The 26,113-nt window shown below is 43.2% G+C and overlaps 1 protein-coding gene across 5 annotated transcripts in view; it reads left to right on the top strand.

Annotated features, from left to right (window-relative positions):
• The window catches only part of astn2 (astrotactin 2), a 1,702,785-nt gene that overhangs the window by 386,759 nt on the left and 1,289,913 nt on the right, over nt 1-26,113 (top strand). For all 5 annotated transcript variants that reach the window (XM_078550334.1, XM_078550333.1, XM_078550331.1 and 2 more), the window contains exon 3: nt 4,933-5,308. In XM_078550334.1, the coding sequence (XP_078406460.1) occupies nt 4,933-5,308 (376 nt within the window). The remainder of the gene's footprint in view (nt 1-4,932; nt 5,309-26,113) is intronic.

Below are 26,113 nucleotides of genomic sequence, written 5' to 3'. Positions count from 1 at the left end.
CATTTTGTTTCACTGTCCAGATGAATTTCTACTCCTAAGTGTCCTTTTGGCTTTCCAGGGCACTATGAAAATTTCTGACAACATTCTTGGAGAAATTGTGTTACAACCGGGTGAGGAGGTATGAGTTGGCTCCCCTTCTATTCAGTCCCTTCAGTCGATCGCAACAAAGGTTTTAAAATTTATTTCCCCCATATATGCCTTTTACAATCCAAATGTATTTATTTTTAAATAAGGAGCCAATCAAAACAGGTTTTCTTGAGTCAACAAAAGAATAAGTTTATTAGTTAATAAACTCGAGAAAAAATAATAAATACCTGACGCCGCGTGCACACAGATGTCAGAAATAGGAAAGTTAGAGGCCAAAACAAAGTTAAAAGAATATATGATTAAGCCCTTTGCTTGTCTTTGAGGCATAGGTTGTTGAACGTTGCAGCTGTTTGAAGTTAGTTGGTTTCCTGTAGAATCTTCGAGTTGACTTGGATCAGATCTTCACTTTGCTGAAGACACTCTTTTAGCTTCAGAGAGAGAGAGAGATATTTACTGCTCTCTTCCAGCAGTGTTTTCAGATGACTGTGATGTTTCATTCTTCTCTTCCCCCTGCTGCTTGGCAGAACCAGTTTTTAAAACTGCTGTCTGTATGTTCCCAGAAAGGAATTTGATTAGCATATCTTGCAGTCATTGTTGGAGACAAGTAATCCCATGTTTTGATCTTTTCATCTCCAAAACTTTTGACACATTTCAAGATAGAAATCAACAGGGCATGGGTTTATTTCATCCTCCACAGGGGAGTTTGAATGTCTGATGAGTATCTGGCTGGTTAGTAGTTCCCTTTGTCTTGATAAAACTACAGCTGATCAAATTCCAGCACTTTGCACTTCTAATACCTTCCTTTCAAGAGGGCCCCTGCTGAAGTAGACCTTGACACCCCCGGTATGAAATTCCATGGAACAGTCTGCAGTGCAATTCATAGAGAAACTATCCAGAAAAGTGGTCAGCTTACAGTATCAGACTTCAGGTGACTTGTGGCAGCCACTGTTTGATCAGTGTCTTTTCTTGTTTTTTTTTAAAAAGCCGTCTTCTTTAAACAGTTAAATATGTCTGTGGTTAGCTGGTGAAGTTGTAGATAGATTTCACTCAGTCACAGCTTTCTGTCATTGTGGCAATTATTAAACAAATTCTTAGTAGTTACTGTGCTGCAGAATGCGTGTACATTATTAATCATTTTCTCTAAGTCTGTGACAAAGAGATTATTGGAATGGGTGAAAGAAAAATGTAAAACACTGAATTCAAGAAAAGTGAAAATTAGTAACCATATAAATAGTAAAGGGATAGTAAACAAATAAATCAAGGTCAAAAGCAAAATAGAAGAGAGGTAGAAAAAGTAAATGGGCTACGAAGAGAGAAATTTAAGAAAAATGAGCAAAGAATGAATAACAAAGTTGTGATCCCCCAGTGGATTGTTTGGTTGAGACAGTGAATAGCTGAATCATATCAGTATCAAGGAGTTCCCAGTTTTTGATGGTCCTGTTTGGGATAGGAGTTACTATAGTTGGCCTCTGTGTGATAGAAAGAAGCATTAGCCAAGGTTTGCACTCTGGATCATTATCCGGTGGACCGTACTGAAAAATGTCTTCATATGAATGTTGAGTGAGAGCCGAATCAGGGTTGCCCTGCTATGCTTGAAGAGCCTGTGGAGATTCATGGTACTGTTTCACATTAAGAGAATGAACTCTTGGGAAGTGTACCCGAGGATCTCCAAAACTCACGAGGTGTTCCCCAGCATACTGTGCACACTTTCGGAAGAGAGAAAGGGAAGGGCAGAGGAAAGAGCATTCTGGGGTAATAATTCTTTATTTCTGTCCAGAAGGAGGGCTTTTCCAAGAAAACATGTGGACAGTGTTTCAATGCTGTTGTACATTTTCTTGGTATGTTCCATTGTGTGTTAAGCAACATTGCTAGAAAAAAGCAGGACAATACAGCAGGGGTTAGAGATATAAGGTGCAAATGAACTCTGACCACTGTTGTGTGAACCTCAGTTCTTTTGCTTTCTTTTCATTTTGAGGAAAAAAAGAAAGGCATTTATTAAGCTGCTGTTTTGTTGTTGTTGTTATACAACTGGTCGGAAAAATACAGATTAGCTTCAGTTAGAAGTGAAAATGGTGACATGAAACCTTGCTTCAAGTGACTTACTGCATCTGGGTTTGGAAGGAAATAAGCAACAATGGTTCCTGCTCCAAATAATTGTCCAGCAACTATTGCTGGACTGCTTCAGTATTGATGTCAGATGATGACAAGGATCAGCTTCTGCTGTGATTTTTTTTCCCCATGGTTGCCCAGCATGTCACCGTCAAAGCTTATATAGGAATAATAGCCACCTGGAGGTGACAACTGATGCTCAAAGTTTTTGAGAGTTTTTCCCCTGATTCCCAATGACTCCAGTTTTGCTAGGGTTCCTTGATGCCATACTCAGTCAAATATTGCCTTGATGTCAAGGGCAGTCACTCTCGCCTCACCTCTGGAGTTCAGCTCTTTTGTCCATGTTTGAACCAAAACATGGTTTCTTGTTAGAAAGGAACTCAAAAGTTATCGGGAGTGGATGGGAATGTAGGACTTGAAACTCAAACAGATCAGCCATGATCTTATTGTTTGGCAGAGTAGACTCGAGGAGCCGAATGGCCTACTTTTGCTCCAATTTCATATAAAGGATCATGCCTTATTAAGAAGTTAACATCAAAAACAGATAAGTATGGGAGGTTGAAGAGTCATACGGACTCGAAACGTTAACTGTGTTCCTCTCCGCAGATGCTGTCAGACCTGCTGAGTTTTTCCAGGTATTTTTATTTTTGTTTTGGATTTCCAGCATTCGCAGTTTTTTGCTTTTATTTAAGTATGGGAGGTAATTGGCAAGGGTCAAAAATCCTGTAAAAACTATGATATTTAGAACACTTAGTGTCATGAACTGTTATTCACTAAATGTAATGGTCTGTCATACTATTGGATTTTAAACTGATATTTTGGCAAAACATTTCCCTAGCTTTGCAGAAAATGAATCTAAATATGTTAACATTATTCAGCTTCTACTTCAAGCGCTGAACTAAGCAGACATTGATAATGGACTGTTAATGCTCCACGAATCCTCTTTCATGTTACTGTCAATTAATTGACAGAGTGAAGAAAAGGATGGAATAGGAAAAGGAAGAATGGGAATTGTAATTACTACTGCCATATTACATTCATTTAGTCCTCTGAACTATTGATCTCAGCTTGATGTTTCTTCGCTTTGCTGTTTGATTAAAGTGGGTCAGGAGAAAGAAGGTGCATGGTTTCACATTCCACTCTGGGGAGACTGGTTCATAGCTAAAAGAACAAGAAAATTACCAAGTGTGATCTTTTAATCCTTTCAGGTCCAGGAAAGCAGTTATGTACCTAGCCAATAAATAAAAATAACTTCAGTACTGTCTGAGATAGAGACTATAAGATAAAGAGGATGCTGGCTGGAATGTCTCATTGAATACTGAAGTGCATAGAAGAGCATGTCTCTTTGTTGCTTTTCTTAGGACTAACATCAATACCCTGTATGCAATCCTTTTATAAGCAGAAAACTATTCAAAGCTTTTAGTAAAAGACTTTCAGGGCTGTACAAACCTACTTTTGTGTTGTTATAATCCTTTGCTGTTCACTTAAAGATTGAGGCTTATTCTACAAATGCACATATAACAGTTATGTGTAAAACGAAAATTGGCAATTTCTTTTTGGAAAATGGTGAAAAGATCCATCAGAGGAGGTAGTGTTGGTCTTTTTATTCTTCTGCAGGGTGGATGGAAGAAGGGACACATGGAGAAACTAACCTGGACAATCATCCCACTCTTTCACCAAGACCACACTTTATTTGCATCTTGTATTTGCACAATTACTTATACATAACAGAACTTGCATTGAAAGAATATCTCCAAGTACTTCCTAAGAAGATGACATGAACAAGAAAAGGAGCCATCTTAAGGCTTGGTGTTTTAAAATGCACAAAGACAAAATCCCCTTGGGTTAGAAATGTACATCATTACATCCATTGAACATATTTACTCCAACAGACATTATGCAGCTTGTGTGTGATGGACTCCACCAAATTTAGTTATTGACCTGAGGGAGCAAGTAAAACCTCTCAGACAGCAAAATTTGAGAGTAAAAATTCTACAACGTAATGAGGGAAAAACTTAAGGATATCAATGGAATGCTATATGACTCTTTGACAGGCTGAATTCAACAGGCTTACATTTCCAGTATCTTGGCTGTGCTGATACTAAATATAGCTTTCTGAGAAGTATTCAATTATTTGTGTCCGTACATAAACTTGTGGTGCTTATTCACTGTTTTAATGAAATGATGATAACACAAACCGTAAAAGCTAGGATTAAGTGGGTTAATTATCTGACCCCAAGATCACAGTATTCTTTTGAAAGGGTTTTCTTCCTGGAAAATCTGCTAACCATGATCGGGAAGAGGGTTTTTTTTTTGCATGGTTCAGACTATCGGACGAAAGACATATTACTTTTCAGTTTGGCAAGAGAATGGCGTGAAGTGACCACCTCATATATCCACAGTCAATATGTCAAGGAGTGACAAATTTCTGACGTTGTATTTTCCCATACCTGCTCTCTTATACAAGTAGAGAGAAAATGGGGTTGGTCAGGATGCTGTGCGATAATATAAATAAGGTGCCAGTGAGTTTTGCATCTTTCCAATTTTTATTCCTTTGAGTGTTTGGAAGGCTGCCTACTTGCTTGCATCCATTTTACACTATTGCACAAAGTCAGGATCTACCTGAAAGTGTCAACTGAGTGATCCTCATGAGGGGAAAAATGGCAGTGGGGAGGAAAAAGTTAAACTTGAAACCAAGAAAAAGTCACATTTCTTCACTTCTTCTTTACTCCACAGGGAGGTCTGATTGCTCTGCTACTTCTCATCCTAATCTTCACAATGGTACTATACGCACGCCGGAGATGGTGCAAGAGGCGGCGGGTGCCTCAGAAGAGTGCCAGTACAGAGGCCACTCATGAAATTCATTACATTCCCTCTGTGCTGCTGGGACCACAGGCCAGGGACAGCTTTCGTAACTCTCGGATACAGGCCCATAACTCAGTGGTCGGAATGCCTATCCGAGAAACGCCCATCCTGGATGATTACGACTGTGAAGAAGAGGACAACCAACTTCGGCCCGAAGCATGCAACAGAGAAGATGACTTTGGAAGTCAGGTGACCCGGACATTAGAGAGCCTGGGGCGAGCAGAAGAGGAGAAACCAAGTTTTGCAGGTTGGGTCTTATTTTTTTCTTCTTCTCTCCATTAATCTAGGATTTCTGTTGAGCTTGATGGGATTCATTTAAACACCACATAATACTTTATTCTTTAAAATTGTAAATTTGGACTGGACATATTACATAGAATCTGTTATCAAAGACCCTCCCAAGATGGAACTTTATTTGACAAACCTTAAATTCACAGAGCTGACAGCATCCCACAATTGCAATGTCATTGATAATGAGGTTCTGCACAAATGGGCTATTTCCAGATTGCCTGTGGCCAGCAGTTTTAAGGCATAAAAGCATAGATAGAAAGGAACAATGAGAGAAAACCTGATGTTTATGCGTACAGCATCTCGGTTTATAAACTACAGAATAATGTGGCAATTAACATGAATTACATCGGTAGATCTAACAGGCATTAAGGAGCAGCAGCCGACTGAAGTGAACAAAACCATAGGTCCATCAACATAGTCTATCAACAATGAGATGTACTTAGCATTTTCATACTGCTGACCTGTTAATCGTACAAGAAAATCCCCCCAAACTTCATTATGAACATAGAGTGGAAAGTGCACTTTATTGTTAGGATACTTTACTGCCCTTCAGTCGTATCTGGCTTGCATGGTAGCTGCTGGTCTTCTGCCACTGGTTTTCGTCAAGAAGCTTAGTTTTGATTTCCCACTTTGTTCTGCCTCAGACTCCATGTTATAGTTAGTACCATTGGAGATAATACAATCTCAGTGGCTGAGAGCTACATAAAAGACCACAAAATTCATGCTCCAACCAATTGAGTTTGCTCTAGCAGCTAATTGTGAGTAGAGGGCAAACTATTGCTTCTCTTTCAAGTTAACTAGTACAAGTCAGCCATTGAGCTCTGTTTTCTTGTATTGTGTTGGGACTAAAATCTCTGAACAGTGTACTGGATAGTAAATATCAAAGAACAACAAAAATAAGAATTTTAGAACAGCAACAGTTCAGTGAAAATTATAAAGAAATTTAAACATAGTTATAGATTAAATGTGTGTATATGAGCCTGAATGAGCATTACCTTTCTGTATGCACTGTCATCTCTCTGCAATTTATGCTGCACTCAACTTTCAGCCTCTTATTATGGCATGAAGTATCTGATTGTTATTGTCTTAATTATGAAATGATATTCTGTGCATTATGGGATGATCAACCTTAACTGTAGCAGCAGATCTCTCTTCACACAAAACCATGACAGTTAATGCATTGTCTGAGATGCTGTAGATTTTGTCTGGATGTATGAGACAGCGTAGGCTGAATGGAATTGGTTTTGAAGCGGATCTTGTGCAGAGTTCTAGCAGGAGCCACCAGGCATGATATGGGAGCAGGTACTTCAATAAATTTCAAGAATGTTAAAGACAACCGCAGCAATTTCTGAGTGCTATTTCAGCACAGACCACACATCAAGTTTATGCTCTTAGATCAGTGGCACACTAGGTAATGTAAGTTTCATTCTGCCTTTTAAAGAGCAAGGAAACACTCACTGCTCAGTTACTCCTGCATTCATGTGAACTGCACACTTTGTACATCCATTGTGTAGGCCCATGTGTTTTGGGGAAAATCTTTTTTTTTGCTGGGTTGATAGTACCTGTAAGAATTAGGTTTCTGTAGGAGATTATTTCTGGTAAAGCACCTTGTTTACAGTAACTGATCATGTGAGCAGGTTGCGTGGGAGATAAACAATAGAAAAAGGGTCAATGAGAAGTTAATTATAAGGGGGAATAGATTCTAGTCTCAAGCAGGGCTTTTTTTTTTTAGTTTTAGAACAAGCTGAAGGCAGGAAGCATATCTTTCAAGCAGAGTTCAATTAAAATTCTGTGTGTTGGCAAAAAGAATTAAAAACTCTTGTTAACTGAAGGACTCCAAACACTGTGTTGGACTTCCAGAGGTAGCCAAGCTGAGAAGAAAGAGAAAAGAGTTTTAGATGCAAGACTCCTGAATTAAAGACTATTGGAACCAGGAGAGTTCTGGCCCAAGAGGGCTACACTAAAGATGCTGATGATACCGATGTTGAACTGGGAATCTACAACCGTGCAACTGTTGGAAGGGGTTTAAAGGGAAAATCTTGCTGGAAGCAAGTGGAAGACCCAAGAAATCTCAACCATTATAGAAACCTTTGAAACAGCCCTCAGAGCAAGTGGTTAACCATCCAATTTTTCATAAGTACCTAGCTTGAGCTTATTGGGGGTATCAGGTAAATGGGCATGGAAGGAAAGTTGAATTCCCTTTTGTCCTTCTTCCTACCCTCTCCATTTTCACTTGCCCAAAATCGATTGCAGTTTTGCATTTCTGATGAAAGGACACATACCTAACTGTTAACTCTGTTTTCCTCTCCACAGATGGTCCAGACCTGCTGAGTATTTCCAGTGTTTTCTGTTATTATATCTTGGTCTACTGTTGTTTCGTTGAGCCAGGGTGAGATCGCCTACTCCTTCCCAATCCAAAGAATGTTAAAAAATAAATTGCATGTATTTGGGCCTTTTTCTGAGCAGATTTCAGATCCTTAAGGACCACTGGTTTGGTGACACAAGGCATGAAATATCAGTCAGAGCTTGTGACTGGCAAAAGAAGCAATGGTTACATGAGGGTTTTCTTTCATACAGATAATGGTTAGGATCTGGAATGCACTGCCTAAAAGTATGGTGGAGGCATATTCACTTGAGGCTTTCCAAAGAGAATTGGATCATTACCTGAAGAGGAATAATTTGTAGGGCACCATGGAAAAGTCGGGAGAGTGGCCCTAGGTGAATTGCTCTCGCACAGAGCTGGCAGACACATGACAGGGCGTATGGCTTCCTATGCTGTAACCATTCTAAGATTGTATCACATGATGCAGATGGAACAAGCAAATTTAAGAAACTTGGTCTGAAATGAGCACATTTAGGAGACAAGGTGTGTTGTGTGAAACAGGATATGTTCATGATGTCAGTAAAGAAGATTGCATCAAAAATTGTAGTATTATATTACAGGCTACCTTTGACCATAAGTTTTAAGATATTACACACAATTGGTATTGCTCATATTGTCTTGAGTGAGGTTAAATGCCTCCAATGCGTTACTGCTACTTGATATCATGGGGTTTGGAGGATGGAACCAGTCTGACATATCTAGGCCAAAATTAAGCCTTAGAAATATGAAATAACAAAGCAGGGACCACCAGGCATGATATGGGACAGGTACTTAGATAAATCTCAAGAATGTTAAAGGCAGCACTTCCTGAGTGCTATTTCAGCACAGACCACGTTTCAAGTTTGTGCTCTTAGATCAGTGGCACACCTGGTAACATAAGTTCAATTCCGCCTTTTAAAGAGCAAGGAAACACTCACTGTTTAATTATTACTGCACTCGTGTGAACTGCACTCTTTGGCAATCCATTGTGTAGGCCCATGTGTTTTGGGGAATAACCTATATTTTTTGTTGGGCTGATGGTCCCTTGAGTCCCAAGGTAGGTACTTATGAAAAATTGGAAGATTAACCATTTGCTCTGAGTATTGTTTCAAAGATTTGGACAATGGCTGAGATTTCTTGGGCCTTCCATTTCCAAATGTGAAATAACAAAGAATGAAAAGATGAATCTCTAACTGTTGAAGTTGTTTGTCGAAGACGATCATTGACCTTCCATGGCAAAGCAACATTGTTAGTTTTGAGGCAATGGAAGACTACAATAAGTGAAGATTTTTTAAAAATGACAGAATTTGAAGATGATCATTTCATTGAATAAACTTTCGTATGGTACACGCTTTCAGAATTTCGAAAGCAAGTTCCTTCTGGGTGAAAAGGCTTCTAATCTAGTTAGTATCTGCAGGGTAAACTTCAGCTGTAAAGTACATACTGAAGTGCCTGGTTCATAACCCCCAAGAGCTTTCGATTAAAAGAATAGAAGCAAAAGCCAAGGCAATGTTAGAGAAGCAGAGCAGACAGTAACCCTGGCTGAAATAGACAGAAAGTCAGATCAGAAATCTGAGCTAATCAAAATTAATGTTTCAGTCAGGGTTGGTTAAACTTGGGTAAAGCTTGGTTGACTTCTGTACAAGTTATAGTGGTAAGGACAGAAGATTCTTGTAGTTTCTTCTTGTGAACATGTAAGTGAAAATGTGCTGGAGGATTTAAGTCATAACTGTGAGGCTTGCAAACCAGCCCAGTACATCAGTGCAAAGCATAAGGCTGAAGCATATACAACCATCTTCAGGCAGAAGTGCCAAGTGGATGCTCCATTTTGGTCTCCTTCTGAGGCCCTCAGCATCACACATGTCAGTCTTGAGCTAATTCGATTCACTCACGTGATATCGAGAAAAGGCTGAAGGCACCGGATACTGCAAAGGCTATGGGCACTGACAACATTCCGGCAACATTACTGAAGACTTGTGCTCCAGAACTGGCTGCACCCTTAGCCAAGCTCTTCCAGTACAGCTACAACATTGGCACCTACCCGGCAATGTAGAAAACTACCCAGGTATGTCCTTTCCATAACAAGCGGGACAAATCCAATCCGGCCAATTACCACCCCATCAGTCTACTCTTGATCGTCAGCAAAGTGATGGAAGGTGTTGTCGACAGTGCTATCAAGTGACACTTACTCAGCAATAACTTGCTCGCTGACGCTCAGTTTGGGTTGCGCCTGGGCCTCTGCTCTTGACCTCAATACAGATACAGCTTTAGTCCAAACATGGACAAAAGAGCTGAACTCAAGAGGTGAGGTGAGAGTGTCTACCCTTGACATCAAGGCAGCGTTTGACCGAGTGTGGTATTAAGGAGCCCAAGCAAAACTGGAGTCAATGGGAATCAGAAGAAAACTCTCCGCTGGTTGGAGTAATACCTAGCACAAAGGAAGATGGGTGCGGTTATTGGAGGTCAATCATCTCAGTTCCAGGACATCACTGTAGGAGTTTCTCAGGCCAGTATCCTAGGCCCAACCATTTTCAGCTGCTTCATCAATGACCTTCCCTCCATCATAAGGTCAGAAGTGAGGATTGTTTGTGGCACTCGCAACTCCTCAGAGACTGAAGCAGTCCGTGTCAAAATGTAGCAAGACCTGGACATCTTTCAGGCTTGAGCTGATAAGTGGTAAGTAACATTTGTGCTATACAAGTGTCAGGCAATGGCTATCTTCAACAAGATAAAATTCAACCATCTCCCCTTGATATTCACTGGCATTGCCATTGCTGAATTCCCTCCACTATCAACATCTTGGAGGTTACCATTGACCAGAAACTGAATTGGACTAGCCATATAGATACTGTGATTACAAGAGCAGGTCAGAGGCTGGGAAATCTGTGGAGGGTAACTCACCTCTTGACTCCCCAAAGCCTGCCTACCGTCTACAAGGCTCAAGTCAGGAGTGAGATGGAATACTCACTACTTGCCTGGATGAGTGCAGCTCCGACAACACTCAAGAAGCTTGACACCATCCAGGACAAAACAGCCTACTTGATTGGCACCCCATCCACCACTGTCAACATCCATTCCCTCCACCATTGACGCACAGTGGCAGCAATGCGTACCATCTACAAGATCACTGCAGCAACTCTCAAGGCTCATTCTATAGCATCTTCCAAATCCACAACCACTACTGTCTAGAAGGACAAGGGCAGCAAATGCTTGGGAATATCACCACCTTCAAGTTCCCCTTCCCCTACACACCATCCTGAGTTGGAACTATATCGCTGTACCTTCACTGTTGCTGGGTCAAAATCCTGGAACTCCTTCCCTAACAGCACTGTGGGTGTACCTACACCACATGGACTGCAGTGGTTGAAGAAGGCAGCTCACCACCACCTTCTCAAGGGCAACTAGAGATGGGCAATAAAAATGTTGTGCTGCCAGAAATGTCCACATCGCATGAAAGAATTTTTTAAAAAATGATTGGGGGATATCATTTGTTTGAACACTGTTTTCACCTTGCATATAGTTCATCATTGGGTCCTAATAGAGTTGTTTTCTTTTAGGTCTAGGTAGGGTATTGTTCTAAGTGACTTGGACACAATCTGAAATTTCTTTTGATTTATATACATTTACACATTTAGGGCTGGTTAGTAGTGAAATCCACAATGAGCTCTGACTTTCAGCTGAAGTTGTTCGAAGATCTCTGTTCAGCGGAGTATGGAATCTTTGGCTTAATGGCTGACCCTGGTCAGAAATGTGGGTAAGAAGTGGTGATTTGCTCCCAGCCCAACAAAAATTCTCCTCTCCAATGGCACTTTCATAAAAATAGTCATTGTTCTTAAATAGGACTCAGCAGTTAGTGTCTGCCGTCTGTTTGACTGTGGATGCCAACACAGTTGAGCTCCGTTTTGGTTTTACCCGATGCTGACAGGTACCTTTCCAGCAGTGATCACTGGATAACAATTAGGAGCAGAACCACTGGCTGATGTTACTTCTCGCTTGCATAGAGTTACTGAGCTGAATAATTCAACCCTCCTGCAGTCTAGCTGTGCTCAGTAAACTTGGCTAAATTTGGGTTAGAATTTGACCTGGCCTTTGTGTGTCAGTACCAGAGCAAGGGGTTTATTTGACAGGCAAGCCAACAATAGTGAGGAGAGCTGCAATGTGTGTGTAATTTTCAGGAATCCAATGATCTAAAGTAAAATATTTGTACTTCATTGATTTCTGCACTGGTATTATATGTATAGACCAGCTTCTTCATATTTGGATTCATTCTATGCAACCTTAACAGAATTGATTCTGTTCAACTTTGTATGTGAGAGATAAGAAATTGGAAATTGAGAGAATTGTGTTGGTGTTGGTCTGCCTGATTATGAAGTGAAGGTTTTGTGGGTTCGATTTTACACAGTTTTTATTACCCTAGCTATGTTAACTGTATGAGCTTCTTTGATGGATGTTTCCTTCAAAATGTTAGCTTATTAATTACTTTATCACCAGATTATCACAGTCTTGTGTCTTAGCTAAAATTGATTGATGGTGACTGTGGATAAAAAGAAAGAAAATGTTCCATGGCCAAATATTTTCTCTTTGGCTCCAGTGTGCATAAATTTGAAAAAAATAAATGTTACACTGGTATATATGTGATCTGCTGGCTTGAAAATTCTTCCTTGGTATACTACAGGGTATGCAAAATATCACAGAAAAGTATTTAAACCCACTAATTCCTTTAAGATGTTGAACACGGATCATTGGGGAGGCAAGATTTTACAGAAGCTCGTTCGCTGTCAAGATAATGAGGCCAAATTGCTTCATCATCTGTGAATGATATGCAACACCATTCACAGAACTGAGTCACCTATCGATTTGACAGTCAATTCTGTGTGCCAGCCTAATGAGACAGTGTGCACAAAATAAGTTTTTTTTCCCATTCTCGGGGTACAATTTCAGGTTTTTTCTTTCCATTTTCAATCTATAACTTCAAATCCCCTCCCAGTGAAACACATGTGGGATCCCAGAGTGCTGATGATTGCCCTACAGAATTCAGTCTGTCTTTCAAAATTACAGAATTATAGGGTTTGCGATATGTTCCTATCCTTGAACATGTTGGACATTTATGTCATCTTGCAAGTGCCTGGCTGTTTTAAAGGACCTAAACCAGACTCCTTTTGTATATGAAATAGCAAATTTTCAAAATTGAATCATTCAGCGAGTCCTGTTCCTCCCTCATTAATGGATCGCTTCTTTTTCAAAAAAGAGGCTGTCACCTCAGTTGCTAAAAAATTGCAGGGTTATGTCCCTCCTGGATGTTTCATTATTGCAGTATCCACAAAAAACATGTTATTTCCGCTAACCTGCATGTTGCTTTTCTGTTGCTCTGTAAATGAGTTAATTATGTAGAAAATTGTAGGTTTAAGAAATAGGTTGATCAGCTGTCTTCAAAGGATTGAATAAGAAACATTTAGTTATTCAGTTTCTCATTGTGAGTATGTTTGATGCACACCATGTATCCCCCACTTTGACACAAGTTACAGAAACACTGCTGCAATTGGGCAGGTCATTTTCCATAAGTCCCATTTCTGTTGTTGACTGGATTAATTAAAAAAAAACGTCTGTGCTAGATGCTAGACCATGTATAATGGAAGTAAATTTTAATATTTAATCTACTAGTGAGGGAGAACTGGAGGTATCATCCTCTGGATGAACCTCTTCCGGGGGTTCAGTTGAACGTTGAGACTCCCAAAGGACTGTTTGAAGAACAATTGGGAATCCACCCATTGTGCAAGCCAATCTCCCTGCTTCGAACATAACATTCAATCATTGGAGAGAGTGAAGAGAAGAGTGAATTGTGAAAGGTCTGAATTATGGGGAAAAATTGGAGAAGCTTGACATTTCAGCTGTTGAAGGAGATATCTGAGAAGTGTTGTTGTAGAAGTGTATAGAAAAGGCTAGGTTTTGCAGGGTGTTTGATAGCAGACTATAAGTGTTTGCTATCATTACCCCTCTGAAACAGACTGCAACTTTAGGATTTAGCAGAAGGAGCCTAGGAACATAGGAATAGGAGAAGGCCATTCAGCCTGTTGAGCCTGCTCTGCCATTCAATATGATCATGGCTGATTGAACATTTCAATGCCTTTTACCCACACTATCCCCATAACCCTTTAGTTATTGTTAATCAGAAATCTATCGACTCTGCCTTAAACATACTCAATGGCTATGCTTCCATGGCCCTCTGGGGTAGAGAATTCCAAAGATTCACAACCCTCTGAATAAAGAAACTTCTCCTCATCTCGGTCCTAAGTGGCTTCCCCCTTATTTTGAAATTGTGTCCCCTGGTTCTAGACTCCCTAACATCTTAGCTGCCCTTCTACCCTGTCTATTCCTTTAAGTATTTTGTAAGTATTTTTTTGTATTTTGGAACATTAACGTAAATTCTCAAGTTGTGGTTTGTCACTCGCTGCTCCGCCACAGGACGCATGTGTTCCCCCTCCCTTTTACCCGGAACCAGCAACCACTGCAAACCGTCGATGTGGCAAGAACTTCTGCTTTCACATCCCTGTTAGAAACTCCATAGAAAGTTGTTTTATCAGGAGTGACTAGGTTTCCCACAGCGATCTAAGGAATAACTATTGCTGAACAACAGATCTGGCCATAAAATATATGTATTTGTGGATTGTTGTTAAATAACTTTATGATAAATTGCTAGATTTTTAAAAGCTATTTTTTCTTTCCTGATGTTTCATTTTCTACCTTCATCCCAAGTGTTTGTTCCAATCTTTAATTTGTAATTGCATAATTTTTTTAAAAAAGTGATTTGATTTAGTGCTTTTCATTTCCTGGTTGGCTGTCTGTGGGAGTTCTTTTATCCAATTGGCTTAGTTAGTTTGATGACATCACTGCAGCTCTGTGCTAGGAATCTTCATTCAAGAATACTGCAATCTACTGTGCAACAGGAGAGTAAAGGTTCTTGCCACAGACATCACTAGATCTCTCAGTGTTCTTGCTTTGCCACTGACCGCAAGCTCCAGGCCATGATAGCTAATGGTGTGACCCAGGTAAATCTAAAAATTACTTTCTGTTGTGAGAGTAGGAGAAAGGACAACAGGTTCAAACTAGCAAACTTATAATTCTGCACAGAAAATGGTCAATACTTACAGTCGAGTACTGTAAAGAATGGGGAAAGCAATTATACTGAATTTGTATAAGAACCAATTGGATGTTGCAATATAGGAGACTGACTGAGTCTTTCCAGAAGAAGGAACAAAGAACAAATGGCCTTCCTCATCTGTTGTTTTGTGAAGCAAATTTACCTAATAAAGTCCAGTTATCTGTCTTTCCACTTATCCCACTGTGTGAGTGTTTTGTGTATGCAACTAGCCATTGCAGTTCAGATTAAGGCATTGTATGTGAAGTGCCTTGAGGTATTTCTAAGATGAGATATCAATATATATACCCTTACCTCTTTTGCTTAAATGACCAAAGATAAGTAACTAATTGAGTTCAACTCAGATTCAATTTGGAAATCTGAAATAATTGAAATGCTATTGTCTAACTAAGTAATGGAACAACTAGCCACCTGCCTACCACATTCTATTAATGGAGGCATCTTTTTGGACTAAACATTTAAGAATTATACATTTTCCCTTAATAATTTCCAGAATTGATTTATGGATTCTAATTTTGTCAAATGTTTCTAGTTTGGGTTTGTGGCATTGCAGTTGATTGGGAATAATAGATTTTTAGGGTTACGGCTTAATATCTTATTTTTGTCTCTGTATCTTCTAATGACCTATTTCTAAATTTATTTTCACCCTTCTCACAACACATGTTTATATTCCCAAATAAAGTTCTCTCTTCTAATCTCCAAACCTCTTCCGGAGAATGTTGTTAAGGATATAGTGTGAGGCTGTCCTGTTGGACTTCTGGGCTCTGCACATTACGGAAGCTTATAGATTGCAACATCTTTATCTATCACATTCTGATTAATTTCACAAGTTCCACTGTGGTCTGCTCCATAGAAGTTGCAAAGAAACATATGTCACCTATGTAAATAGGGTTCAAATTAAGTGTCAAGCTGGGCTTCAAGCAAGTATATGGCTTTTATATATTGGTGTTTTTTCCATTTTGTTGTCTTCCTAAGGACCATTTATAGTGTGTGATGCTTTGACTGTACAATTAAATTGATCTGTCAAAACTTGCCTGAGATTCACTTTACAGTGGGGAACAGAGAACAGCACAATGCCAAGTATATCTAGTGACTTAAGAACTGACAGATGATGAATGATGAAACCATTGAGTTATGAAGGCCCTCGTTAAAAATGGAACAGTACATGCATGCTATATTCTTAAAGCAAACAATGTAGAGAACCAAAAGGAAAAAAAGTTTGTCCTTTGAAGTTGTGCATCTGCCTGTGTTATTTCAAGTGTAGAGGGCACTTTAGTGATGCATATTTTGCTTCATGACTTGCAATGCACTTTTATAGATCCCACCCTGAAAATTCCTTTGTTAGCAGGTTTCCTTCATGCCTACCATCACAACAAAGAGTTGTTAGCCTGGTTTTGATAACTCCGCTTATGATTTACACATGAATGATCAACCTTTATTACATTGACTGGTAACAGTCTTCTACTTATATTGAACAAGCTGGGCTATCCTTCCTAACCCTGGAAAATAAAGGGATGAAAGCGAAAAGTAAGTTTTAAAGAATAAGAAAAGGAAAATGTTTTTGTGATGTAATAAGCTGAGATATTCCCCCCCAAGGGCATGTGGATTGAATGAAATAGATATTAAAGCTGAGTATCAGACCATGAAAATGTTTCTATGAAGTAATTTATTTGAGGCATTTCTTGTATCCAACAGATTACAGATTTCATTCAACAGTTCACTTAATTACCTTTTTTCACACAATTGTCTTAATTGATCATTTTAATTCCACAAATATGAAAAAAATACCTAAATTCACACAAAATTGTCATACTCAAAAACACTGAGCAAAATCACCCCAGGCTTGCACAAAATGCAGTAGTGGGCGGGAAAAAGGACATTTTACCTGCCAGCTGGAATGACGGGTTTTCAAGCTGTATCATTCCAATCCTGGCACGTCCCGTCTCATTAAGAATGCATTCACATGAAACACGCCGGATCACTGGCGGGCAGGCTCGGATTTGCCTGCCACGCCATGACCTCAGCGCTTCCTTGCTCCGGGAACCATAGGGCAGAATTTTCTGCCTACTGGACGGGTGGGCCCGACCCAATCTCCGGTGGGCAGGGAGCCGATGCCCGCCGGAGAAGCAGGCCCCGCCGCCATTTTAAGTGGGCAGGCCAATTAAGTGTGATGTCTGGCGGGAAGCGCTATGCATTTCCTCTGTAGGGGGGGGGAATTCCCCAAGTGCGCTCTTTCGCGCATGCACACAAAAGAGCGCACATCTCCCTGAGGCTAAGTGCTGCCTCAGGGAGATCGCTGAAAGTTGTACAAACATTAAAAATAGAAAAAAAAATGCTTAACATGTCCCCCTCATGTGACAATGTCACATGAGATGGGACATGTCAATAAATTTCACAAAAACTTTATTACACTTTTTTAAACCCTAGATGAAACCTCATCTTGCCGGTGGATGAGGTTTCATGTATTTTCTATTCCCCACCGGGGCTCCTGGCCTGCCCACCAACCTTAAGGTTGGACGGGCAGGTCCTTTAATTGTTTTAATGATCCTGTCAATGGCCTCAATTGGCTATTGACAGGTCGGCGGGCACACAGCTGATTTGGCTGTGCCCCCGCCTTCCTGAAAATTTAAATGGGGTGGGATGATGTCGGGGGTTCCCCTGACGTCATCCTGCGTCATTTTGCACGTCGGCGAGTGGGCCCCGCCCTCTGCTCGTCGACAGCAAAATTCAGCCCATAATTAAAGCGCACCAGAGCCCATACCTGCTTCATGTCTACAGACCAGGATGATTCAGGCGACAGATGGCCCCAAAAGCAAAGAAGACGGCAGCCCCCAAATTTAGTGACGCTCTCTGGGGCACCTGCTGGACGCAGTGGAAGGTCACGGTGATGTCCTCTAACTTGGCTCTGGCCACAGAAGGTCCACCAGAGTTACCAATCCAGCCTCGGAGACAGTGGCAGTGGCGGTCAGTGCCACTGGAGCACAAAGGTGGTCAGCCATCCAGTGCAGGAAGAGGATAATGCTCTTGTCCGTTCTGCTATGGTAAGTCAACACTCTCAGCTCACACACTCACAAACCCATGACAGATCCACAGGGATCTCACATTTCAAGGGACAACACCACTAACTCTCACACGCACCCTCACATCTCCATCAGGCTCATGTCCTCTGGAGCTCGTGCCCTCATCTCGTCCATGGCTCTGCTCACCACACAAACATTCCACTCAGTGCCATGCGTCCTGCTCACACTCTCTCCATCTGTTTTCATGCTGGAGAAGCTGGCTCACAACAACAGGGAGAGGTCCCAGACCTGGGGTAGAGTGGCCCACATTTGGGCCCTCATTCACTTTGTGGAGTGTGCCATTGCGCTGACTGGTGAGGACGTGGACCAGGTCGGCAGCAAACAACCACGTTTGGATCCTGCACCCCATCATCCCTCTCTCTCTACACAACTTTAAGTGCTCTCTCTCCTGCTTTTGACTCTACTGCCGTGCACTAATTATCTCCACTTTGGTTCACAGGGAGCTCTGCCAAGCAACTGACACCCTCAGACAGCCGGTCCCTCAGCTCCATCCAAGTCCTCACCTCCAGCCAAGAGGACACCTCCTCCATTGAAGAGCTGGAAATAAGCAGCCTGGAAGACCCATCACAGCGCTTACCCACACCCTGCACTAGCGCAGAGACAGACACCTTGCTGGGACTGTGTTCTAGAGCAGGCTCGGGTTCACAATCTGGTGGTCACGGATACATGTCCGCAGCAGGAGGAGGCAGGTTCAGACGAACTCCCTGGCACTTGGAGGAATGCTGGGGAGGGGAAGAGGCATCTGTGATGTCCAACTTAGATTCTGAGCTTCTGGATTCAGCCTTCTCACTCATCGTGGAGAGTCAGCAGAAGACGGGGGAACATCATGCAGAGTTGTTGGAAGCCCTCAACAGAGCGGCACGTGAGTTGGAGGAGTGCGCCTGCCTGCTCTCTGACGAAGTGGTGTCCACATGTGCATGTATGGAGGTCTCCATGGGAAGGATGGCGGACACCATGGAGACCCTGACCCAGGAGATGTGCACAGACCTGCACTCCATCGCAGTAGCCATGGATGAATTCCTGCTGTGGCAACGTGAGAGGGAAACAGGGCATCTCAACATCCCTCCAGGGCCCTTTCCTCTCAAGGAGCCAGGCTGGGGTCATCGGGCACCTTAGGGAAGGAGGAGCGGCAGCTGGACACTCCTGGGTCATTCACTCAGGAATCTCAGAGGCTATCCACTCCCTCCAAGTCCCCTTTGCTTGTGACCCCTTCAACCTCATCCTCTGTCACCGCAGAGGGAACAGCTGCCCACAGGACAGCTGAAGCAAGCCGGGGCCCTCAAGGCCTCAGCTCTCCAGAGGACATGCGCCAAAATCATCAGAGGTACCAGGGCCAACCATTGCACAGGCTGTCTCTACGCCTGCTGTGGATGTCAGGGCAGCACCTAGAAGAAGTGGTAGGCCTAGAAAAGTTAAGAGTTTCTGATCACAAGTCATTGCACAGGTGAACACATCACCTACCAACCTGAACCCTTTTCTTTCCAGGATGTCCAGATGAATGTGCATGTTCCCTACTTTCCTGAGAATCCCACCCCCATCCACACTGACCTCCCCAACCTCCTCCTTCCCGCTCCCAGGGTTCGTGTTTGCCTCCGAGTCCCCACCAACCCGCCGTCCCTTGTACTGTACCGTCCCTTTGCAACCTCACCCTCCCAACCTTCTGGCTCACTCTGCCTCCACCTATACTCACCATTCCCTCCTACCACAGGCAGCAACAGTTCGCTCAGCCATTGACTGCACAGATCCCACCCTTGCACGTTCACCTGGAAATCCACCCCCCCCCCTTTCACTCCCACATGCACCCTTACTCCCTCCTCCACCCTTACTCTTTCCTCTGCCTTGGACTCCTTCCTCCCCCTGGATTCCTTCCTCCCCCCTGCCCGGACACCTTACCCCCTCCAAACACCTATCCCCGCAGGACTCCTTCCTCCACCCACAGACTCCTTCCTCCTCCTGGATTCCTTTCCCACTCCGAACTCCTTCCCCCCTCCAAACTCTTGCCCCCATCTGAACTCCTTCCCTTACACCTTCCTTCTACCTTACACCTACTCCTCACTTGCAGCAGTCTCCCCGATAGTCCCTTCCCCCCCTCCTGACCTCACCCCCTGACACCTTCCTCCTGTCCATCCCAACCTCACGCCACCCATGACACTTTTGTCCCCCTCCCTCCCAACCTCAACCTGCCCCCCCACACAACATCTTCATCAACCCCCTCCCTACTTCACCCACCCCTCTGGTACACCATCCTCTCCCATTTACAGCTGGACCATCCTCTCCCCCACTCCCCCCGCCCCCTGTCGCTGAGCATCCTTTCACACCTCTCTCCAATCATCCATAGCAGCCCATGGCCAAGACCATGATGTTCTGAAGCAGATCTGAGACATCAACAGAGACCTCCCACCTTCCGTGAGCTGCTTTGTCGCAGAGCCATGTCCATGAGAGTCCACCCAGCATGCGATGCACGTGTTCCTCCAGGGTCCAGTTGCTGTAGGGCTCCAGCATCTCCTGCTGCTCGGATGTCTGCGATCTGAGCAAGGCCCTAACAGTAAATCCCGACTTCTGCACATCACCCTTGTCCAGGTGCGTTCTGGGCCGATGTGTTTTCCTGCCGTTAGCGGGGTGCAAAGCAGATTCACACTGACCTCCAGTGGGATTGGCGTACCATCATGGCGGACACTATCAGATGGCCCCGCAAAGCTTTCACACCAGCGTGAATCCGATTGTTGGCCTTCTCACCATATTGTCCACCCCAGCCCACCCACCATGATGCCTGACGTCAATGAGGCCGGAAAATTCTGGCCCTTGACAAAAAAAAATTATTTTCACAGTGAGTTTACTTTCATTTACTTTATTTTATTTAATTGGCTTGAATCTATTTTAATTAGAATAACAATCTTTACTATGTTATTTCTACTAATCATTCTCTGGATCCCCTGTCTCTGTCAAAATATTCAGAATCAAAATTTACATCCATACCTATTTCCTCAGAGTTTGTTAATACTCAGCTTCTTTCATCATCGGTATAAAGGCAACAAATGTATTATCACTCTCTACATTTTCAGTGTTTGTTGAAAAATTAAATTTTCATGATAGAGCACATTAGTGCCCTTCTTAAGCCAAACTAAAGAAGTGAAAGTGGCTGTTGTCCCAGAGGATCATTGGCTGCTCTCTTATTAGGAAGAGACGACTGGTGGTGATTTTAACCTGAGGGTCACCACGCCCCAGGCAAGGGGCAAGGTTGAGAAGGCAAGGCCTTCATGGATGACCTCAGCTGGTACGTGAATTGAACGCACATTGTTGGCATCACTCTGCACCACAAAACAGCTGTCCAGCCAACTGAGCTAAGTGAGATTTCTTGGTGACCTTACTCTTGAGCACCCAACATAGAACTGACCTGGTGCAAAACATGGGATTTCAGATGGAGCCCTATCACTTTGAAGCTTTGATCTTGTGATTTGTTGATTGACACTGCAAAGCAAACTTTGATTGGAAATTTCAATCTCTTGAACTGAAAAGGTAGTTTGATAGGTTCAGTGGAATTCTTAGAATAAAGATTCCTTCACCACTGTATTTCCTCATGATGATTGTAGCTTCCAAAATATGAGGTAGTAATTTCTTAATTACTAACTTTCTTCCATTGCATAATCTAGGGGCATCAAGATTTCTCAACAGGGTAAATGGGACACCCATTTTCACTGATAAATTGTGATGATGCATGCCTGACAGTTTCAGAGAATTGGGATTCTCTACATGTAGCATCATCAGCACCTGGTATATTGTCAATTGATTTGTATGATACTTTCTCCTCTGGAATTTCTTTCAACAATTGTTCATTAATCTTATGTAGATCAGTAGTTTTTGGAGTCAGTCTGGCCCTTCCACATGACCTATCACCATTTCTGTAATTAGGATTGATGTTTGTGTAGACTCTGATCTTAAGTTCCTTTTAATTTGTTGCCTTTGTTCCACATCCATCAGGGAATGCAATTTGGTTAAAAATAGGAGCAAAAGGAATCTTAGCAATTCCAATATTTGCAAAATTCCCAACTTCCTCATCTCCTGATAAGTAAACAGTCATATTCACTGTCAAATTTACTATTTCAATGTTACTCCAAAGAGGAGATTTCTTCAAATGTGCTTGAATTTCATCTGTCCTTGTTCCTTTTGGCATTACTGGGAGAATTTGTCTCAAGTTCCCTGAGAAAATCAAAGGATTAAAAAAAAAAATTCTTTGAAGTCTTGAATTGTATAATGTAAAGCCTTAAAAGTTTTCTTGTGTGGCAGAGTATATTTTTCCTAGATAATATCTTCAGCATCTCTTTTCACATTGGCCTTTGCTGAACTTTTCTCGATATTGGATGTTGGTATTTTCTGATTTTGTGTGTTAGATAGTAATTTGAAGGCAGAGTGTGCTGTTGTACCTCCAGGCAGAGTGAAGATGCAATTCCTAGTGTAGATGCAATTCCTAAAGAAGTTACTGTTGGTGCAATATGTCCTCATGATCTAACTCTGGCTAAGATTGACGAAATGATGGAAGTTTTTCCTGTGCAGCCAGGTTATTGGTGGAATCAAACCCGCTTAAGCAGGAGTGGGGGAAATCATCTAGTGGTGCCCAACAATGTCAATTCCTGTACAACATGTCCCCTGGTCCAAGATATCATCCTGCCAAGTTTGGATGAGATTGGCCCAAGGACCTCAAAGGAATTTGCCAACAAACAAACAAAGATAGACAAACACATTGCCTTACATACATATACATGACAACATGACAGAAAAATAATGTCACTGGTTCCCAGGCCCTGACTACCTTGAGAACATGGCCTGACCCAAGAAAACAAAACAATTCATTTCCAAATGATGGCGTGAATACTTTCAGCCCTCCGTAAAGCTCCATGCTTCCAGATCTTGGGAACACTCTGCCTTGCTTATGTAAGTCACACATTTAGCTGACACATTTAGGTGTTTCCCCAGTTTCAATTTTTTTTCATCCTTTGCCGCTATTGCAAGAGCCTTGTTTATAATTCAGTAAGCGCATCGTCCAATCTTTATTATTTACCATAGTATGTAATATACAGTCTTTTATCAGGATATGAGCCTTTTTCTTAATTTGGCTGTTTCCATTCTCTGCCTTTGTGTTTCCAATTAATGGCCAGCCAGCATGAAAATGCGCTGAGACTGGCTCAGCGTTGCCGGCGGGGGCGGGAGCAGGGCGGGCACAAGGTCCAATGGGGTTGCTGGGGGGGTGGGGGATTTAAAAGTGGACAGGGAGTCCCTGAAGGCTACCAAGAGGTGGTCAGAAGCCTCAAGGTGTTGGATGTGCATCTGACAGTCCCTGGAAGGTTATTTTCTGTTGGAGCAGTAATTATGGCCTCAGGACCTGCATCCCATGGGAAGGCAATGTCCGTGGGCACTCTGCTCCGTTTTACCAATGAATGCCTAAGTTTCTTCTGGGGCACTGAGTGTCCAGCGGGATATGTTGATCCCGTGGTACGGTAAGAGGAGGCCAGCTCACCAAACCAAGAAGACATGGACGGAGATGGCTGCCTAGGTGAGCAGGCGATGTTGTGCACCACATTTGGCTCCAGTGCAGGAAAAGGTTCAGTGATCCTGTGCGCTCTGCCAGGGTGAGTACTGAGACAATTTAGAACTGTGTATAGATGTCTTACTGGGTGGCAGGACTTGTTGGTGCTCCCAGGTGTGAAATGCAGAATGCCAAATGACAAATATCCCTGTGCCACGAGAGACTGAAAAATGTGCCTGGCTGGCTTGGATGTATGCAAGATTGAAGTGTGCCAGTGTGATGGACACCTGCACCTGTGTCTCTTGGCAGGGGAGTGGGAGGCTGATATGGCCTGGCGTGTAGAAGGAGGACTCATGGAAGCAATTTCGTCCTTACAGGAGAAGAGGAGTCATAATGCAGCTGGAAGATTGCTGGAGACCAGGATGATGCTGAGTCCGAGGAAGATGATGAGCCTCTGAAGTCATCCATCAGGTGGCAGATGCAGGATGTCCAGCAGGATGCACAGGAAGATCTGGGAGATATCCCTGAGGGTCTGCTTTCCATGGTCCCTATCTTGAAGGAGTCCACATAGAGCGTGAGCATTGCATTGATCCAGAGCTCTGAATGCACAGCCTCCTCCATAGAGAGAGTGGCGACTCATGGAGAGGCAGCACCAGGAACTCAGGCAGGGGTTTCTGGGGTTGTGTTCAGACCCGCGAGCCCGCACTCTGGCATTGACCTCAGCAGGTCACTGCCAGTGTGATATATGGATGAGGCACCTGGCAACTCTTGCTAAGTGCCCATCTATCGATGGTGAACAGGAAGATTCAAACTAGCCTCATGTTGGCTGATGAGCTGCAGCTCACAACTGCAATCTCCTCTCAGGGCGATGTGGAAGATGGCAGCAGCTCCTCTACCCCTCTGCCAGTAGCCATCGCATCTGGTGAGATTGCAACGACTAAGGAGTTCCCACCAGGCGGGGCCTGCACAGGTCAAGAGCATCAAGGTCAACGTGGGCATCAGAGTCAGCAAGCTGCCTCCAATCCAACTACCACAAAGACGTAGCACTTGCAAAGGGCAGTTTAAGCCACTATGATCACAAGAGGGGTTGCCATATTTCCTTGGCATTTGTGCACTGGTTCATTTACATCTGTGGCTTCATTATAAAAATGTCTCATTATGTGTAGTGGCATTAGTGTGCTTCATGTTTTGAAAAGGAAATAGGCCCTGGAGTCATATGTGATATAGAAGTCGGATCTTGACTTTTGACAGGATTGTAACATCAGGAAAGATCATTAAGGTGACGCTATCCTTGCCATCGTCTTGACTCCTTGCATTGGATGCCTCGCTGAAAGTTCTCAGAATCAAGGCCTTTCTGGTCTTCCTACCTCCCATAGGGATCCTCACATCAGCCTTTGCCTCCTCATCCAGGGGCTCCTCCAGCTCTTCCTCAGACCCAGCACTTGTGTCGTCCTCTGCAGCATGTGGAGCTGTCTTCTAATCCAATTGCTCCTCCCTTGACAGAGCCAGATTGTACAACGTGCTCAGGAGGATATTGAAGTGATCCCCCTGAGCAGTCCAGGCAGCAGAACCTCATCTTGAATAGGCCGATGGCCCTCTCAATTACTGCCCTTGTGGAGGCATGACTGTGATTATACCTCTCCTCGGCTTCTGTCTTTGGGTGTCCCAATGGGGTCATGAGCCACCTTTTCAGCGGGTAGCCTTTGTCCCCCAGGAGCCAACCATCCAAGTGAACTGGAGCAAAGAAGAGCCTTGGCACCTGGGAGTGTTGGAGGATGTAGGCATCATGACAGCTTCCAGGATACCTGGTGCAAACCTACAGAATTTGGCAATTGTGGTCACACACTACCTGCACGTTAAAGGAGTGGAAGCCCTTTCTGCTGACGAAGGTACCTTTCTCCCCCACTGGCACCATTATGGGCACATGTGTACAATCGATGGCTCCCTGGATGCTGGGAAATCCTGCCATTGCAGCAAAGCCTCTGGCTCGCTCAGCTTGGCTGGCCTTTTCAGTCCTGATGTGAATGAAGATACTGACCCTTCAGAACAGAGCATCAGTTACCAGCTTGATGCAGCTGTGGGCAGCCAACTGTGAGACACCACATAGATCTCCCACTGACCCCTGGACAGAATTTGAGACGTAAAACTTCACGGCCACTGTAACCTTAGCAGCCACTGGCATAGTACAGCCGCCTACACAGTTGGAGGCGATCTCTGGCCCAATCATCTGGCATATGGAGGTGACAGTCTCCCTGGAGAAGTGAAGCCTTCTGTGGCACTGAACTTCAGACATCTCCAGGTAGCAGGAGCGCTGCCTGTAGGTTCTGCCTGTTGGACAATGGTGCCTTCTCCGGACCCTTCTTCATTGCACTTCCTGCTGGTCCTTCTGGCTGCGCCTCCCCATCCATGGGTCCCACTCCGGGATGCTGCCTGCAGGCAACTGGCCTTCTCTCCCTTCTGGCCCTCCCCTCCTCTTCTGAGGAGGTCCTTCCAATGGAATAGACAAACCCCATTTTTTTAAAGCTGAATGCACAGGATTGTACACTGAAGGGACCTCTCAGCAGACAACCTCTGAAAATACAGAGAAATCAATAAGTTCTCCAGAACACCAAAAAAATGATAGGTTTGTGAACCAACTCCAA

The sequence above is a fragment of the Cetorhinus maximus genome, chromosome 10 (assembly GCF_964194155.1).
Source record: "Cetorhinus maximus chromosome 10, sCetMax3.hap1.1, whole genome shotgun sequence".
Classification (NCBI taxonomy): Eukaryota; Metazoa; Chordata; class Chondrichthyes; order Lamniformes; family Cetorhinidae; genus Cetorhinus; species Cetorhinus maximus.
This window is presented reverse-complemented; position numbering and strand designations above follow the sequence as displayed.